Genomic DNA, 18,268 nt, shown 5'->3' on the forward strand with positions numbered 1-18,268 from the left:
TACTAAATTGACTGAGGAATCAGTGACTCTTATGTGCTTTAAATATGGGTTTTCTGGAAGCCCAATCACTTTCCACAAAGCAGGGGGCATCCTGGGTAATCCAGGAGATATAGGAGGGAGGACAGGACCAATGGTCAAGTCACATTCTTTCTTTCATTCTGTGGACATTTATCCAGCACCTGCTAGCAGCTTAGCACTGGTCCAGTGAGTTCTCCCCAGAGGGGAAGATTTCTGTTATAAACTTTCTATCTTAAAAGGTAACTGTTAGCATCCATAGAATACTTATTCAATGCCAGATACTGTTCTAAGCACTGTATGTATATTAGTTCATGCAAACCTCATAACAACCCCAGGAGGTAGGTACTATTATTAACGCTAGGTACAAGTAGGGAATGTGAGAGCTGGATTATAAAGAAAGCTGAGCGCCCAAGAATTGATGCTTTTGAACTGTGGTGTTGGAGAAGACTCTTGAGAGTCCCTTGGACTGCAAGGAGATCCAACCAGTCCATTCTAAAGGAGATCAGTCCTGGGTGTTCATTGGAAGGACTGATGGTAAAGCTGAAATTTGAATACTTTGGCCATCTGATGTGAAGAGATGACTCATTTGAAAAGACTCTGATGCTGGGAAAGATTGAGGGCAGGAGGAGAAGGGGATGACAGAGGATGAGATGGCTAGATGGCATCACTGACTCAATGGAAATGGGTTTGGGTGGACTCCGGGAGTTGGTGATGGACAGGGAGGCCTGGCGTGCTGCGGTTCATGGAGTCGCAAAGAGTCGGACACGACTGAGTGACTGAACTGAACAAATAGGGAAACTGAGGCTCAGAGAGGTTAAGTGATTTACCCAAGGTCTCCGTGTCAGCAAGTGACAGAGCTGGGGTTTGAATAAGGCAGGCCAGCTTGGGTCCACACACCACATTACCTGCCTCCAGCCTGGGGTGCTACATAAGCTGCCTGAGCCGGTCATGGGCTGGGAAGACCAAGTGAGCCGACATGTTTCGGGGCCCCGGCATGTACGATGCCTCACTTACAGACTCAGTGCCCACTGAGGGCCCAGCATTCTGCTAGACCCTTCGGGGGCACCAAGATGACTGAGAGCTGGCCCTGCCCTCTCCCTGGGGGCTCGGAGGGGCTGTGCCCTCCTTCCCCACTACTCACTTCCCGAAGGCGAAACACTCCAGGGTGACCTGCTGTCCCACCAGCGCGTAGGTCTCTGCTGGGAACCGGGCCTTGATGCTGGGAGCAAAAAGCCTGGTGTCTGCGGAGAGGGGAAGTGTGCACATCAGACAAATGTTCTAGGTCAGGGCTCCTATGCCTGTGACCTTAGCGCAGCTCAGAGCCTGTGTTTCTTGATTTCCTTTCCCATTGGCGTCTGGGGCAAGGCTCTGAGGCTGGGCCGCAGGAGGGCCCTGGGGTCCAGGCCCGGACCCTGTGCCCTCTGAGCTGCTCTTTACAGCTTTAGATGGAAAATCTGCATTCCCACCGACCTTGAGCCTTCAGCCCCCTCCCCCCGGCCCTGCGCACCGACCCTGACCTTCTGCGGCCAGGTTGAGCTGAGCAAACTTGCTGAAGACGCTCTTGGTGGAGAAGTCCATGTGGCTGGTGGCCAGGCAGGAGTAGTTGCCCAGGTCTGAGGCGTTGGTCCGGGCGATGTACAGGTTCCCTGTGGTCTGGGACACGAAGTGCCGCCCGTCCGTCGGGATAAAGTTGGGGAACTCATTGAGGAGCCAGCGGTAGGATAAGCCTGTGAAGGGGGCATGTGAGGGACCTGGGCCGCTGGTCAGTGGAGCAGCTCTGCTGGGACCCCACTGTGTGCTGGGGGCCTGTAGACCTGGTCCTGAGAGCCACGCGCCCTGAACTGGGGCTGGGGGGAGACCCAGAGGGAAGTCGCGTCTTTAGCCCCACTCTCAGGGAGTGCGGTCTGCTGGGGAGACAGCCTGCAGTGGTCGGCGGACACTCCCAGTCTGGGGTGCTGGGGGCACAGAGTCATCTGGAGCTGGGGACCCGGGGATCAGCACTCCAGGGCCCCTCACCACCGCTTACTCCTCCCTCTTCTGTGAGTGGCCGGACGCCTCCTGTACCCTCCCGCATCGCCCGGGGCCTGGCTCACCTGGGTAGTGGGCGGGCGGATTACAGGGCAGCATCACCCCCCAGCCTTCGTGGGTCTTCACTGGGTCTCGCTCCTCCTTGGAGAATTCCTGCAGAACTGGAGGTGGAAACCAGGCCCTCAGGCGCTGGCCTTCAAGCCTGTGGGCCCTGCCCTGTCAGCCTCCGTGGGGCAGGAGTCACTCGCCCTTTCTGGACACCTCCCAGCACCCTCTTTGCCACCCCTACAGCATCTCAGCCCCCCGTGGGGCTCACAGCCGAAGCGGAGGACAGCCTCTCTGCTGACGACAGTGCCCACGGGGTTGGAGGCCAGGCACTGGTAGACGCCAGCATCCTGGGCCTTGCTGGGGTTCATGATGACCAGGTTGCCTCCAACCAGCTGCTGGCGGGAGCCTGGCTCCAGCTTCATCTCGGTGCCATTCATCTTCCACCTGCAGTGGCGGTGGGGGGACTGATGTGAGGACAGCCTGCCGCCACCCAGGGCCTCCCGGCACCACTGCAGGGCCTCACCTATAGGTGGCCGGAGGGCTGGCCCGCGCGCGGCATGCCAGCGTCACCTTCTCCTCTGTGGACTCCTCTGGGAATAGCAGGCCAAGGGGCTGCTCTTCAAAGACAGGCCCAAAGGTAGCTGGGGATCCCCAAGCCGAGCTCCAAGCTGCAGGTGGGGGACATCACCAAAGGTCTCAGAGCCTGGGGGCCAGCTGGAGCCTGGTCTCCAATAGAACTTTCTGCAGTGATGGGAAGGTTCCATTTTTTGAACTGTCCAGTACAGTAGCCACTGGCCACTGTGCCCCTGAAATACGGCTGGTGCAGCTGAGTAACCACATTTTTAATTTTATTTAATTATAATTAATTAAAATTTCAATTTCAATAGGTTAGGCAGACCACAAATTTGGAAAACTCAGCCGTGGCCACAAGACTGGAAAAGGTCACTTTTCATTCACATCCCAAAGAAAGACAGTGCCAAAGAATGTTCAGCTTACTATACAATTGCACTCATTTCATATGCTAGCAAAGTAATGCTCAAAATTCTTCAAGCTAGGTTTCAACAGTACGTGAACTGAGAACTTCCAGATGTAAAAGCTGGATTTAGAAAAGGCAGAGGAACCAGAGATCAAAATGCCAACATCTGTTGGATCATAGAAAAAGCAAGAGAATTCCAAAAACATCTGCCTCATTGACTATGAGAAAGCCTTTGACTGTGTGAATCACAATAAACTGGAAAATTCTTAGAGAGATGGGAATATCAGACCACCTTTCCTGTCTCCTGAGAAACTTGTATGCAGGTCAAGAAGCAACAGTTAGAACAGGGCATGGAACAATGGACTGGTTCAAAATTGGGAAAGGAACGTCAAGGCTGTATATTGTCACCCTGCTTATTAAACTCATATGCAGAGTACATCATGCAAAACACCAGATGAATCACAAGCTGGGATAAAGATTGGCAGGAGAAATAAATATCAACTTCAGATATCCAGGTGATACCACCCTCATGGCAGAAAGTGAAGAGAAACTAAAGAGCCTCTTGATGAGAGTGAAAGAGGAGAGTGAAAATGCTGGCTTAAAACTCATGTGGGAATACGTGTACACCCGTGGCGGATTCATGTTGATGTATGGCAAAACCAATACAATATTGTAAAGTAATTAGCCTCTAATTAAAATAAATAAATTTAAATTAAAAAAAAACAAAACCCTCAACTTTCAAAAAACTAAGATCATGGCATCCGGTCCCATTGCTTCATGGCAAATAGATGGGGAAACAATGGAAACAGTGACAGACTTTATTTTCTTGGGCTCCAAAATCACTGCAGACAGGGACTGCAGCCATGAAATTAAAAGATGCTTGCTCCTGGGAAGACAAGTCATGACAAACCTAGACAGCGTATTAAAAAGCAGAGACGTCACTTTGCTGACAAAGGTCCATGTAGTCAAAGCTATGGTTTTTCCAGTAGTCATGTATGGATGTGAGAGTTGGACCGTAAAGATGGCTGAGTGCCGAAGAATTGATGCTTTCAAACTGTGAAGCTGGAGAAGGCTCTTGAGAATCCTTTGGACAGCAAGATCAAACCAGTTTATCCTAAAGGAAATCAACCTTGAATATTCATTGGAAGCTCCAATACTTGACCATCTGATGCAAAGAGCCAACTTTTTGGGAAAGAGCCTGATGCTGGGAAAGATTGAAGGCAAGAGAAGGAGGCAGTAGAGATTGAGATGGTGAGATGGCATCACCAACTCAATGGATGTGAGTTTGAGCAAACTCCAGGAGATGGTGAGGACAGGGAAGCCTGGCATGCTGCAGTCCATGCAGTTGCAAAGAGTTGGACATGACTTAATGACTAAACCACAAGGCAGACTCCATCTCGTCAAGTTCAGTCAATCACCCTTCCCTCGCAGGTACTGAGTACCTGCTGTATACTTAGCGCTGGGCTAGGGACTGAGTAGCACGGTGACTCCTTCCATCACACGGAGCCTGAGGTCCAGGAAGAAAGGCAGAAAGCTGACAGTGCAAGGAGGCAAGGACCACGAAAGGGGTTGAGGTTCACGTGCAGGGACCCTTGGAGTGGAAGTGGCCAGGGGACTCAAGGGAGAGCTAGCCTGTGGGGTGTGAGAGGGGCCTGGAGAGACGCCTGGAAGCCACAGGCCAAGCAGCAGGGAGAGGACGCGTGGCCCTGGGCCTGTGCTCCTTCTGGGGCGCGTCCCCAGGGAATGTGCTGGGGCTCGGGCCTCTGTGGGCTGTCACAGGGCCCTCGGCCTCAGCTTCCTCACCTGGGAAATGGAAAGATGAACACCCCTCCCGAGGCCCTCAGCAGGGCCAGCCCGGCACAGGCTGTGCGCTCAGTGCCTGCTCCTGGACCCAAGTGAGGTGCGGGGCGCAGACCAGGGGAAGGAAGGCTCAGGGGCGGGTGATGCTGTACAGGTGGCTTTGGGGCATTTTTATAAAATTTCCGTGTGACAATTCAAGAAAGAGAGGCCCAGAAAGGGGATCGGCTTGCCCATCGTCACAGGGCAAGCCTGGGGCACACACAGGTCTGGACCTTGGGCTCCTGGGTTTGCTGAGCGGATGGGCATCCCGCACGCAAAGGGCGTTTCTCTGCCTGGCCCCTCCCAGAGCAGATGCCTTGCTCTTCCAGGCGCGGGTCCGGGCTCCCTGTGGGGGGATGCGAGGCAAAGGGCAGGGTCCCACACCCGCCTCGATGTGCTGACCGGGTGGCCGGGCATGCCTTGCTTTTGTGGTGTCAGGCGGGAGCCAGGCCACCCCTAGTTGGCTCCTGTCCCTCAGTGAAGCTGATTTTAGCCTCCTTGGAGGGTCGTGGGGTGGGGTCCCCATTAACTAATTAGTGCCTACTCTCCTGGTTCATCCAGCTGTCAGCCTTAGCCCAGGGGCGGGGGTGGACCCCATGCCACAGCTGAGGCCCGGTTCCAGACCCCTGGGAATGATGGCAGCTGCTAAGCAGCTCTCAGAATGGAGGGGGAGGCAGGGCTTCCTGAAACAGCACCCTGCCTCCCCCCACCCCCAGCCGTCTCTCTCCCTCATGGCTGCCCCGGGCCTCAGAGATGGCCCAGCTTAATCCCGAGTTAATGATGGTGGTGGAGGGGAGGGACCCCTGCCCCAGCTGGGACTGTGCAGACGGGCGGGGGAGGCAGCCAGGCTGCTGGGAACAGCCCTGCATAATCGCAGCTTCCAGGAAGTCTGTCTGCACGGTGGGGGTGGGTGGCTGAGTGGGCCCGGGGCACGCTGATGCTTCAAGACTGGCTTCCTTCTACACTTGATCCCAAGCTTGACCCCCTGCACTAGGCCATATACACACCCTCACCCCAACATCCACACATGCACACTTTCCACACCTGTCATGTACGCTCACTTCCTCACGTGCCCACAGACATCCACTATATACATACATGACTCTCTAAGCTACTCCAGGAGTCAGATATATACGTTTATATATACATCAGTTTCCACGCACAGACGGCTACAAATGTCCACATATACTTGTATATGTGTATACATATACAAAATGGGCGTTCATAATATCCAGGCATTAATAATCACAAAATAGATGCTATCTCTTGAGGGCTTACTCTTTATCAAATATCATGCTCCACATTTCTTTTTTGTACCCTCTTTACAAGATAGGTACCCCCATTTTATTGTTTGGCTAATCTGAAAACTGAGACTTAGAGGTTAAAAAACTGGCCCCAAATCACACAGCGAGAAGGAGCAGATCTGGGGTGTGGCCCCTGGCCAGCCTCCCCCAGAGCCACGTCCTCAGCCACAGGGCTCAGGATCCTTGACCTGTTTCCCAACAGCAGCGTCAGAGGTGCTGATCCATCCTGAAGGTACTGAATCAGCATCTCTAGGAGGGAGGCCAAAGAATCTAGATTTTAAAGGGGCTGCATGGACGTTCTGAAGGGCAGTTAGAGTTGCGAGCCACTGCACCATGTGTAAGGACTTCTATACACGTTTGTCATCCCCTCAAATGCAGAATGTCCTCCGTGCAATAACTCACTCACATCTCCACCCTCCCAAACATCCACAGGCACACACTCACTCACCCCATGCCTCCCTATGAGGCTCCACACACATCCACCCACGTCCACATGCACACACACACACACATACACACACACACACACACACACACACACACACACAGACTCCCGGGCAAATCCGCCCCCTCCATGCTCTCCTTGTTTGACAACCTCTCTGATTCTCTCCTGATTCCCTGTCCTGACAACCCTGCTCCTCAATTCACAGGCTTCGGGGCCTCGCGGAGGAAGCAGAGAGGGAGCTGGGAGCGTGCAGGGGAAGCCGCACCACGCGGCTTTGCACTGGGGCGCAGGAGTCCAACACTGTGTCCCCACGGTGGGTGCACAGAGACAGCTAAGAGCCGAGGCCCCTTCCGGGACGAACAGCTGTGGGACACTCCACTCTTCCCTCTGCCGCTCCGCCAGGGGGCCGACCAGGTCCCACCTCCCCGGGCCTTCCTGCCTCTCAGGGTCTAAGGACTCCGGAGACTGCCCACGCTGTTTGCCCAGGACTGAGCTGCCCCTGAGGGTCTGGAATGTGGAGGAGCCCAGGCACCCCTCCTCTGCTCTCTCTGGGCTAGATGTCTCCTGCTCCCTGAAGCCTGGGCTACCTAGCCCAGCAGCACCTCCAGGCCTGGGAGCCCCGGCACCAGGAGCTAGGCCAGGGCTGGGCGCCTGGGAGGCTCTCTTACTTTCTAGCAGCCTCACTGACCTGGGTGCAGGGCTGGGAGGCAGTCAGAACATAATGAGGACATCTGACAGTATACCAGTGGGGTCCCTCCCTGCCCAGACGAGGAATTTAAGGTGTGCAGCCCTGCAGGGGACCGCGGGGCGGGGAGGTGGAGTCCGAAGCGGTTAGGGCTCCAGAAGGACATCAGACGATGGGCACGCTTTCTCCCGTGGCGATCTTTAAAGGGAAAGGACATGTCTGTGGGTCTAGGCTGGGGGTCAGGGAGGAGAGACCAAGCAGCGGTCCCAGCAGGCACTTGAGTGGCAGAGGCTGCTGGAGACGCTCTGGCTCTGCCAGCCCGGCCTCGGAGCCTGCAGCTTGCTCCGCCCCACCCCTTCCCCTTCTGCCTGCCCCGCCACCTGGGATCCCCGGCTCGAGAACCTTGCCTTGGGCCTCTCCTGCCTGCTTCCTGGGCACCCTCTGCTCTGCCTCATCTCTGCGCAGACCCTGTTCCACATTTGGTCCATTTGCCAGGGCTCAGCATTGCCCTGAGGAGCCCTCCCTCCCAGGGTTTTGTGGTCAGGGGACCCTAGAGCGGTCCTATCCAACAGAGCATTATGTGAGGATGGAAATATTCTATAATCTGTGCCGTCCAATACGGCCACGAGGCCTTGAAGTGTGGCTAGGACAGTTAAGCAGCTAATTTTTAATTTCATCTTGCAGCCTTAAGGGCTACAACCCTGCACTAATGTGGAGCTCTGGCTGTGCCGTAGTCTTGCTGTGTGACCCAGGGCAAGCCATTCACCCTCTCTGGATCATGTTTCTTTCATCTACAATGAGACAAAGACTCGTCCCCTCTCCTCCTAATCTCAGGAAAAGTAAAATCCACAGACGCGAAAATTCCTCAAGGAAATGGCCTCACGCTGAAGTGCTACAGCAGTGCAGAGCCAGTTCTCTCTCTAGTCATCCCTAACATCCCGACACATCGCTGCTGCCTCCGGAGCCCGGACAAGCCCTCTTACCTGGCGTGGAGACTAGGGCCACAGCTACCAGCATCAGCAGGTGTGCTTTCCTCCTGAGGGGCGTCCCCATGGTGGGCGCTCCAGGTTGGGGTGGGCAGCAGAGACGAGCCTCAGCCCAGCACAGGGAGCATCCGGCTGGAGGCTGAGAGGGACCTGGGGGGACAGAGGGATGGGGAGGCCTCAGAGCTGAGCAGCGCCCCTCCCGGCTCCGGGCACACCAGCCGGCAACACTTCTGCCTCAGCCCGAGAAGAGGCTGGAGTCGCTCCCACCCTCCCCAGGGCCCCGGGGAAGAGCCTGGCTATTGCCCAGCAGCTCTTCCCGGGCTGAGCGCCTCCTGCTGGCCCCCTGAGGGTCTGGCCCTGCCCCGGGCCCCCTCCCCTCCTCCTGCCGCCCGCTGGGTGGTGCTGCTCGGGAAGTGAAGGCAGTGACTAATCGGGAGGCAAGAAGGCGATGCCTGTTCACCAGGAACAGCTCTCCTGAAGGGCTGGAGGGGCCGGGGCCTGAGCCCGGTAGTGGGGAACCAGCTCCATCTTCTCAGACCCACTGTCCCTGGTCCCGCTCCCCAAGTGGCTGGGTTGGAGGGTAATGAGGGCCTCTGTGAGCTGCCTCTAGTCTCCAGGAACCAGCCTTATTTTCTAGCAGTGGGGAGGAGTTTCACCGGTTCATCCCTCCCCTCTCGCCCTTATGTGCAGTGCATGATGGAGCCATAACTGTGGCCCCCTTAGCAAGGCTCCCAACCAGATGGACTAGCGGTCCCGACAGGCCTCTGGGCAAGAGATAATGCAGCTCCTAGACAAACTTCCTGCCTGCCAAGACGAGTTGCCCTTCTCCAGGGTATCCTCATGACCCAGAGATGGATCGATCCAGGGATACAACCTGGTATCAATACAACCAGGTTCGATTAACCCAGGGATCAACCAGGGATTGACCCAGGGATCCAATCTGGGATCAATTGAACCAGGTTCGATCAACCCAGGGATCGAACATGGTTCTCCTGCCTTACAGGCAGATTCTTTACCGCCCGAGCTACCCAGGGAAGTCGGGATGAACAGAGACTTGGTTAAATCCTGAAGACCTGGAAAACGTGCTCCCTGGGGACACCAATAGCAATCAGAGCCTCTTTCCCTCAGTCTGAGAGGCGGGGGCCTCAACCTGGAGCAGGAGCGGGGCCGCCTACTCCCGTCTCCAGGCAAACGTGCAGTTTGGGGGAGTGTGGTGTCTCAGGGGCCTCCTTCCGGTGGTCAGAGTGAGCCTGGGTTGCGGGGCCCCCAGGCTGCAGGGAGAGGTCTCACGGCTGCAGGTCCCACCTCTCAGCCCCGCCACCTGCTTTGCAGGAAGCTAAGAGCAGAAGGCGAGGGTCAAAGGTTGAGGGAGACAGCCTGGCTGGGGACTCCGCTGCTAGCTTGCTCCAAAACCCACGTGCTGTGCTTCAGCGTCCTCCTGTGGAAAGCGGGTGCTCTGGTGTCTCCTCCAGCTCTGAGACAGCGGTGCCCCCGAGTGCAGGGTGACTGAGGGCCTGGGAATGCTGGCTTGGATCGGGGTGGGCAGTGGAGGCCTGGGGCCCGTGCAGGACCTGCAGACCAGGCAAGCTCAGGGTCTCTCTGCCTCACTGTGGGCTCCACTCCCCGCAAAGAAGGGGCTCCCAAACCTCTTTCAGCCTCAGCATGGGCCAGCACCACCCTTTTCCTGCCTCCCCAGCAGCCTCCCAGCAGCTGGGAAGGTTGGGGGGAGAAGCGGCCGCAGGGCTCAGGGATGATGTGGGCTGAGGAGCTGGGTGTTCTGTGGGGGGTGGGTTTAAACTGGTGCACCCCCTCCCCTGCCCCAACTCCAGCATCGTGCCTCTCCCCACGTCAGGTAGGCCCAGACCCACCTCACCGCTTGCCCCTCCCCATCCTTGTCCCTTTCCGCTCCAGACCTCGACCCAAGGTTTCGGCGCTTCCAGCGGGTCGGACACTCCCCCAGGGCCCTTGGTGCACAACAGGCTCACCTGCCTGAGAACAGCTGTCGTGTCAGACGCTCACACTCACACTCACACAGTGGGCTGACCAGGCTTCAGTCCTGCTTAAGAGTTACCCCAGGGCAGACAGACACACACGCACCCTCCTACTCTCACACACACTACCTCACACACACACAGTCTCACACAGGCTCTCAGGTTGCTAGGGTCAGCAGGGTGCTCAGTCATGGAAGAATCTAGAAGCAGGACCCTGGAGCGTCACAAATGCAGGAAGCTGTTCTCATGACAGGGAGCCAGTGGGCACTGGAAACCACCTCACGGAGAGAGGACGGGGCAGCAGACCCCTTCCCACTTCAGCCAGAGCAGCTCCCTTACATTTGCTGTATCCACTGGACTTTCCTCCCAGGTTCCCTCTACACAAAGAGACCCGCGGTTCCGAACGGTTTGAAAACGTCTGTTTGGCAGTGTGCCCCATCCGGAGTCTGGCCCAGAGAAGGTGCTCAGTCATCGTTCGCCGCCTGCCCTCTGTCTGCCAGTCCTGAGAGCTCACAAGGGGGAGGGTGCAGGCTCGGGGAGACGTTCCCTTATCCTGAGCTGCCCGAGCAGCGCAGAGATGGATGGACAGGGACCGGAGGCCGGTCTGCAGACTTGGGCAGGGGGCTGCTGTGCCCACCAGCAGTGCTGGAGAGAGTGGGTGGGTGTGCGTGTGTATGCATGCATGTGATGTCTGTGTGCATCTGTGTGTTCCGTATGTCCCTGTGTATGTGTGTGGTCTGGTCTTCTGTCTCTGTGTGTATGCATGTATCTGTGTGTCTGTGTATGGGGGGAGTATCTGTTCTTTGTGTATATGCCTCCGCGTGTGTGTGAGTGTGTGTGTCTTACGTCTCCGCCCAGCACAGGGTGTGAGGACCCAGCCCTGCCTTGCTTCTCTGTGATCTGCACCCTGGATCATTCCCCTCCACATGACAGTGGTCAGAAGTATCTGCCATCTCTTTTGCTTGCTGTTCTTTCAGTTGCTAAGTCATGTCTGACTCTTTGAGACCCCAAGGACTATAGCCCGCCAAACTCCTCTGTCCATGGGACTTTCCAGGCAAGAATACTGGAGTGGGTTGCCATTTCCTTCTCCAGGAGATCTTCCTCACCCAGGGATTGAACCTGCATCTCTTGCACTGGCAGGCGGATTCTTTACCGCTGAGCCACCAGGGAAGCCCTGGTTATCTCTCTTACTGTAAGTGATTATCACACATCATGAATAACACGATCCCTGTACTCATCCTTCAATTTAATCCGGGCTTCAATCCGTCACCTCTAGGTTCAAGCACCCGGGCATCCCTGGGGACTGAGACCTGTGGCCCCAGAAGAGACGTGGGTGTGGAAGGGCTGGGACCGGGCGTGTCTAGGGTTGTCCTCTGGGATCACTGGCGACTGATCAACTCAACCAGATGTGCACTGAGCCAAGGCCTTGTGTGAACACACCCCCCCTCCCCCGCCACACACACACCCTCCCTCCGCCCGCTCCCCCCACAGAGCCTGGGTCAGAGATTGGAGGCACTGGCATGCAGCCTTGTCCTGCGTCCGTCCCCACTGTATATTTAAGACTGTGTGCCAGGCACTGTGCTAAGCGTGAGGGGTGGGCAGGAACGACACCACCACACTTGCAGAGCCCCTGCCCAGCTGAATGCAACCGGAGGATGTGCTCGAAAGCCTCAAGGGTCAGTCATCTCCCACACCAGCCCTGTGACACACTCTAGAACACCCAGGATGGAGCTCGGGCTGGAGTGGAGCTATGCCAGGCCCAGAGCTGGCCCCAGGCAGCTGCCCTGGCACGGGGGTGGGCAGGCACAGGCTGGCACAGGCGGGCACAGGCTGCCACTATTTGGGACCCGTCCTGAGAGAACGTAGGAGTTTATAGCTGCTCGAGGTTCAGGGGAGCTGGCTGAGTTGCTGGGCCTGGGGGACAAAGGATCTGGAAGACCACTGGGGATTGGGAGGCTGGGAGCTGGACTCTCCCAGGGTCTGCGGGCTGAGGACCCCTGCTCAGGGCCAATCAGCAGATGAAAGATGCCCTCCACCAAGTGCTTCCCCTAGGGTACTGAGTTCCCGGCCCTGGAATCTGTCTCTCCTTTCCCCTGACAACGGAGATCTGAGCAGGTTTGGGATGAATGGGGGTAGGAAAAGAAGGAGTTAGGAGCCCAGTTGAGGGCAGAGACTCAGTGACTTCTTATAAGCCACTAGGGATTACAGGGGCACCCTGGGTTCCCCGCACCCGGCACACTGCTTAAAGGCGGTGGCGGGGGGGGTCTGGTGTTGACAGGTCTCATGCTTACTAGCCAGTGTAACCTTAGGATAACCAACCGGTATAACCCCAGTTACTGTATGTTACTGAACTCTGAGCCTCAGTCTCTGTCTGCAGAACGGGGATGTACCCACCTCCCGGGACTCCTGTGAGGTCAGCAGCATTCCTGGCCCATAGTAAGTGCTTGAGAAACATCAGAGCTTGTCACTGAGAACCCTCACCAGTCTCAAGCGCGGGCACCAGCACACCGAGGGACACACAAGTGTGCCCACAGACACCACGCCTGGCTGTGAGCCTGGCTTCCACACGGTCACAACATTTGGGCCACACTCACATGTATCGGGAACACTGATAGACTCCCCCCTCCCCGTCTCCCTGGACGGGTGCCTTCCCCCTTCACCCCTGCGGGTGTAGGGGGCCTCGGCAAGCACCCACAGGCATGCTGTTGCAGACGAGGACACAGGGGCACACGGTCACACCCAGACTCCATGCGTGCAGGAGGGCACCTGGCTCGGACACACACGTGGGCTTCCCCGAGCAGGTACTTCTCATCAGCTGCCCCACCTCCTGCCTGTGGAGTCTAAGATGGGAGGGGGACTCTGGCTACGAAAGGAATTGCCTATGAAAGGGTCCTGGGATGTGACCACCATCTTCCAGAAAGGTCTAAACCATCTCCATGCCCCTGGGAGGATGGGGTCTGCAGTGGCCTCGTGGGGCTGCGTGCCCGGTGGGGTGGGAGCTGGCAGGAAGAGGACTGTGCCTGAGAGGCCTCGGTGGTGGGCGGCTGGTGTCCTGAGCTGGAGCAGGTCCCCGGGTGTGTCGGGTGGGAGGGGAAACCCCTCAGTCCCCGTGGGAACAGGGACTGCTTGGGGACAGGGCAGGCTGGCCGCGGTCCTGCCCTGGCCTGCTCCCGGTGCTCCCTCCCTCCTGGGCCCTACTGGTCTCTGCAGGCTCTTTGTATTTGCAGCTGGTGCCCTGAGGCCCTGCCCTGGCACAACCGTGCCCTTTGGGGAGAGCTGAGACTCCCAGGCTCGCGGATCTGCCTAAGCGTTGGGCCCTGGTCTGGGGGAGTCGGCCCTTGATCTGAGGCCTGGAGTCTTTCCCTCCCATGCCCACCCTCTCCACTGAAGAGACCCTGCAAAGTGGGGAGTGGACAGAAGGGGCAAGCTCTGCGGGCTTCTGAGGGGACCTGGAGGTGGGGCATGCAGCGCCCAGACTCCAGGGTTCCTGCCTGCCTGCCTGCTAAGCGTGGGGTCTGGGGGCAGAAGAGGAGAGGGCTTTGGAGGAGGGCCCCTTTCTGCGACATCAGGAGTGGGAGCAATTGTTCCAACTTGCTTTGGAAGATCCAAATCAGGAATAAATCAGTGGAGCAATTTTGCATGTCCCCTCTTCTCTGAGAGGATCTGCTGAGAGGAGATTTCCCCGTTTCTGGACAGGCTGGTTCAGAACCAAACCTGGCCGGGCTGGGTTTGAACTTGCTCCTCCCCTTCGGCTAGTGTCCACTCCAGGGCCCCGGTTAATCACACCTGTGGGGCTATGCTGCACGAGGGCCACCCTTCCGCCAGACCCAGGGTGGAGAAGCCTTTGGTCTAAGAGGCGGGCAGACATGGAGAGGATGCAGGCTGGAAGAGACCAGCAGGTTTCATCCAGGTGGGGTGCCCTGAATGTGGGGTGGGAGTCATCAGATAAAGAAGCGGAGGTGCCCTTGGGTCGGCCCATGTCCTGCGATGGAGTGTGCTTGGTTTTGGGTGAGACCATCACACACCTTAGCTGTGGTTTGCACCCTCTTTGGGTAAACAAGGAAACGTGGGCTCAGTTTATAGCAAGAGAACTCATTAAACCCATGGAAGGACTTCTTCACTCCCGGATGGTTACCATCAGGGCATGGAACCCACAAAAACTTCCATGAATATTCCAAGTTAGCAAAACCCCAGGGGGTTTGGTCTAGGCTGGAGAGGTCGAGAAGGGTGAGAGGTGGCCAGCATGGAAGAGGGAGAGAAAAGGATGCCTGTCTGCCCATGGATTCCTGAGTCACTCCCGCCTGTATTTATTGCAGGATGACCTGAGACTGGGAGAAATTTACAGGGTCATCCAGCCCAATTTCTACTCCAGGCAAGAGTGCCTCTCAGCTTGGCCCGGACCCCACGTCCCCACCCCTCACACAGTCATGGGAAAGAAGGCTGCCCCAACTCCTCATGGCTCATCGTCCTGGTGAGGAAGTCGCTCCTGCAGTCTAGCTTCAGTCCCTCTTGCTTCATTGGCATATCTGTTGCTCTAGTTCTTTTTTTCCCTGTGAATCCAACCCTGTGGTTCTGACCTTAGGTTTCTGAGATAAGCTTTCTCACAAACATTTGGCTGAGGACATCTCTGGGGGTCGGGGGCACTGTGCCTTCTCAAAGGGTGCAGCTTCCCTGATGGACACTTTGGGGGCACCTCTTTCTTAGTACTGCTCCTGAGGAGCGAGTCTGGTCAGCCAGTCAGAGACCATCCTGCTGAGCGCACTGCCTCAGAGGCCCTTCCCACACGTGTCTATTTAAACAACTGCTGGCAGAGAAGGTGCTGGAGCGGAGTTGCATAAGGAGTGAAATCCTGGGTGGGGGGGACGGTGTGGGGTGCATTTGACCGGCAGGGAGCCTGCAGAGAGAGCTTGGGGGTGTAGACACTGGGTGGGGAGTAAGAGGGGAATAAGTGAGGCCCCTCTGCTCTGGTAGTGTGCTTCTGCGTCCCCTGCCGCTCAGGGGGGGCCCAGAAGGAGAGGGGGCGTCGGAGACTTTGCTGCCGTGGGCGCAGAGGCCCCTCCATGTCTGTCTCACCTCAACCCCCTCCTGATGGCTGGGGGCTCCTGGTAGATCTCATGGGGAAGGAGAGAGAACTCTGACCTTGGGTGAAAGCCGTCCTCGAGGGGACCTGCAGCCTGGCTGGAGAGGGTTAGATGGTGGGCCCCGGGTGGGGCGTGGACCTCCCTGCTCCCAAGGCCAGGGTCGGGCACGTCTCCGCCCCACCTCCGGCCCACCCTCGCTGCCCTCGGTCCCATTGGGTCTCTCTGAGGGCCCCTGGGAAGCAGGGCCGTGGAGGCTGGGAGATGAGTCCCAGACGGCCGCCGGGAATTTGATGAGACCAGCGACACCCTGGCTAACGTGGGGTCTTCCTCCTCCCGCCTCCCTTTGGGCAGAAGGACAGGATGCCAGCTGGGCTGGGGAAGGAGGCTGGGGCTTTGGGGGTCAGGCCGGAAGGCAAGGGTGAGAGGAGTCTGACCGCTGCGGGCTGGATGTAAAGCAGGGGGAAGTTAGGAGCAGGAAACCCGGGGGCGAGCAAGTCCAGGTTCTCCGGGGCAGGGGCCATGGGCACTCCCAGCTCCAGAACCTCTAAACAACCTTGACTGACAGCTTTTCCCCCAGGACTCAGGCTCAGCCCCCACCGGTCTGTGGCTTTGTCCCCGTGCGAACGCTCTCCTTCCACACAGGCGCTGTCTCAGCTTACCCCGCCTTCCTCGCGCCCCAGACGTGGGGACCCCTCCTGGAGGAGGTGATGGCTGCGCCCCCCGCCTCTGGCTTGGGGAACCCCATGGCGGGACAGGACTGCCTTCTCTTTCAAGACCCCCGAGGTGGCACCCCTCCCCCTTCCGGCCCATCCCCTCCCCCGCTGGAAAGTCAAACTTCTGTGCCTCCTTCACTGCCACCGGCGAGGATGGGGGGCCCCGAGGAGACGGGGAGGGTGGGCAGGGCGGAAGGGATGTGACTTGACCCAGGTTCTCCTCCCTAAGTCCGGGCCCCTGGACGGGCCTTTGCCTAAACTTGTGCTCCAGTCTCCCTTTACCTCCCGCAGCCTCCCCCTCTGTCTAACAGAAGCAGGACTTCATAAAGAGGTCACCCTGCACGGGCAGGCCGCGTCCGGCCAGTCAGGTTCGCTCCCATCCAGGGACACGGCAGGCCGGGGCACGGGGGCCTGGCCTCACTCACGGACAGTCAAGCCCTGGGCCAGGGGCACAGGGCAGGGCTGTGGCCTCTGCCCACTCTGGGGGCAGTCACTGCTGCCAGCCTGTGGCTTGGGCTCCTGGACACACTCTTGGGGTTCAGCTTCCCGGCCAGGCCTGGCCTGCCAGGGCCCTGCAGGGTGCCACCTATGTTGACAGGGCGGAGGGGGTCTCGGTCCCGGCTGCCCCTGGGGGGCTGGGGTGAGAAGTCAGACGGGCCCCTGCCAGCCGGCTGGGGTTTCTGCTCTGCCTCTGTGCCCTGCCCCCCGCAAAGGAACTGAGTGCCCAGCCCCTGCCCACAGCGGTGCCCCGGGAAGCCCCTGGGCTGGAGGAGACAAAAGCGGCTGGCACCTACCTGGGATGCAAGGAGGGTGTTGGCCGGGGAAGGGGGACGCCGCTCACGCCTGGGAGCCGAGCCAGCCGGTCTGCCGGCCCCGGGCCGCCCTCCTCCGCTCCGCTCCCTCAGCCCCAGCGCTCGCTGCCGTCCTGGTGCAGCGGCGGGCGAGGGCGCGCGTGTGCGCGTGTGCGTGTGTGTGCGCGTGTGTGCCGCCGGTTCACTGCAGCATCTCTGCACCGAGATGTGCTCCTCCCTCTCGTCGGCGCCGCTCACTGGCTGGCTCGGTCTCAGCCTGGAGACGCGCCCCGGCCCCTCCCTTCTCCAGCAGCCCAGCTTCACCTCATTTGCTTCCCGTGTTTAAGGGCCGGGCGCGTCTTCCGTGAGGCTCGGGCGGCTCAGCTCCTGCGCCGCCTGGCCTCTGCCCCCGCCCTCCCTGCCCAGCGCCGAGCTGAAGGGCTGGAGAGGGTGCGCTGAGGAAGCACGAAAGAGTGGCTTAGTCCTCAAGCCCTGAGACCCATGGCAGCAAACTCCATGCAGCCCTTAGAGGAAGGGCTGCAAATTAGAAACGAGGTGCGGGCCGAGTGGGGTGGAGGGCTGCCTCTGATCGTCTTTATTGTTTCCCCTGTTTATGAGAGTAAGGTGGGCTCTTGGTCAAGATAACCGAACATTAGAGGAAATTTTAAAATAGATAGTGAATGTACCTTAGCAGATTTAAATTACATGCCTCCGGGTTTATTAATTTCATGTAAATAATTACATGGGTTATTAGTATTATTTTATGCAAATGGATCACCTCATATATCATTGATTGGCAAAATATTTTAAAATTATATAGTAGACCTTGAGCCACTTTTCACACTTTCAACCAGCCCGCAGTGTGTTGTCATGAAAAGCCCACTAGGCTAAGAGTCTGGGTCTTTGCAGGCAGTCTGGGCCCTCCAACTAGTTTTACTGAATGTTCTAGGCTGAGTGCGTTGTCTTCCTGAGCCTCATCGATCACCTGAAGGGGCTAAAGATGGCCAGGGTCCCTGCCGGCTCTGAGATTCTAGGTGCTCACTTGGTGAGTGACGCGTCTCCCCCTCTCTGCTCCTGTCGTGGGCAGGCGTGCCCCGGGAGGCTGGGGCCTGGAGGAGGAGGGACGAGCCGTCTGTGGCGGCCGTGGCCCGGCAGGCTGTCACTGTGCCCCCACCCTGGTCCACCTGCTGTCTAGCTCGCACAGACGGGACCAGTGAGCGGTCCAGATGCTGAAGCAGCTGGTGGGGGCAGGCCAACATCAGAGCTTTAAGGGGCATACCTGTCAAGCCTGGAGCGTGGCTCCATGTATTTTTGAGTGGAGGGGGACACAGAGGCTTGGGACAGGCTTGGATCGACAGAGAAG

At 57.9% G+C, this 18,268-nt stretch overlaps 1 protein-coding gene across 1 annotated transcript in view; it reads right to left on the reverse strand.

Annotated features, from left to right (window-relative positions):
- CNTN2 (contactin 2) overlaps nucleotides 1–17,123 on the reverse strand; it is a 33,072-nt gene extending 15,949 nt beyond the window's left edge. Inside the window, exons 1-7 of the mRNA XM_086345631.1 lie at nucleotides 16,909–17,123; nucleotides 8,327–8,479; nucleotides 2,618–2,762; nucleotides 2,363–2,538; nucleotides 2,112–2,207; nucleotides 1,536–1,745; nucleotides 1,160–1,259 (exon numbers count right to left, since the gene is read on the reverse strand). Coding sequence (XP_086201757.1) covers nucleotides 1,160–1,259; nucleotides 1,536–1,745; nucleotides 2,112–2,207; nucleotides 2,363–2,538; nucleotides 2,618–2,762; nucleotides 8,327–8,396 — 797 coding nt within the window. The 5' untranslated portion in view covers nucleotides 8,397–8,479; nucleotides 16,909–17,123. The remainder of the gene's footprint in view (nucleotides 1–1,159; nucleotides 1,260–1,535; nucleotides 1,746–2,111; nucleotides 2,208–2,362; nucleotides 2,539–2,617; nucleotides 2,763–8,326; nucleotides 8,480–16,908) is intronic.
- Nucleotides 17,124–18,268: the final 1,145 nt, after the last annotated feature.

Source organism: Bos grunniens, chromosome 16 (assembly GCF_055505025.1).
Source record: "Bos grunniens cultivar Pamir isolate PY7600 chromosome 16, Bosgru_T2T1.0, whole genome shotgun sequence".
NCBI classification, from domain to species: Eukaryota; Metazoa; Chordata; class Mammalia; order Artiodactyla; family Bovidae; genus Bos; species Bos grunniens.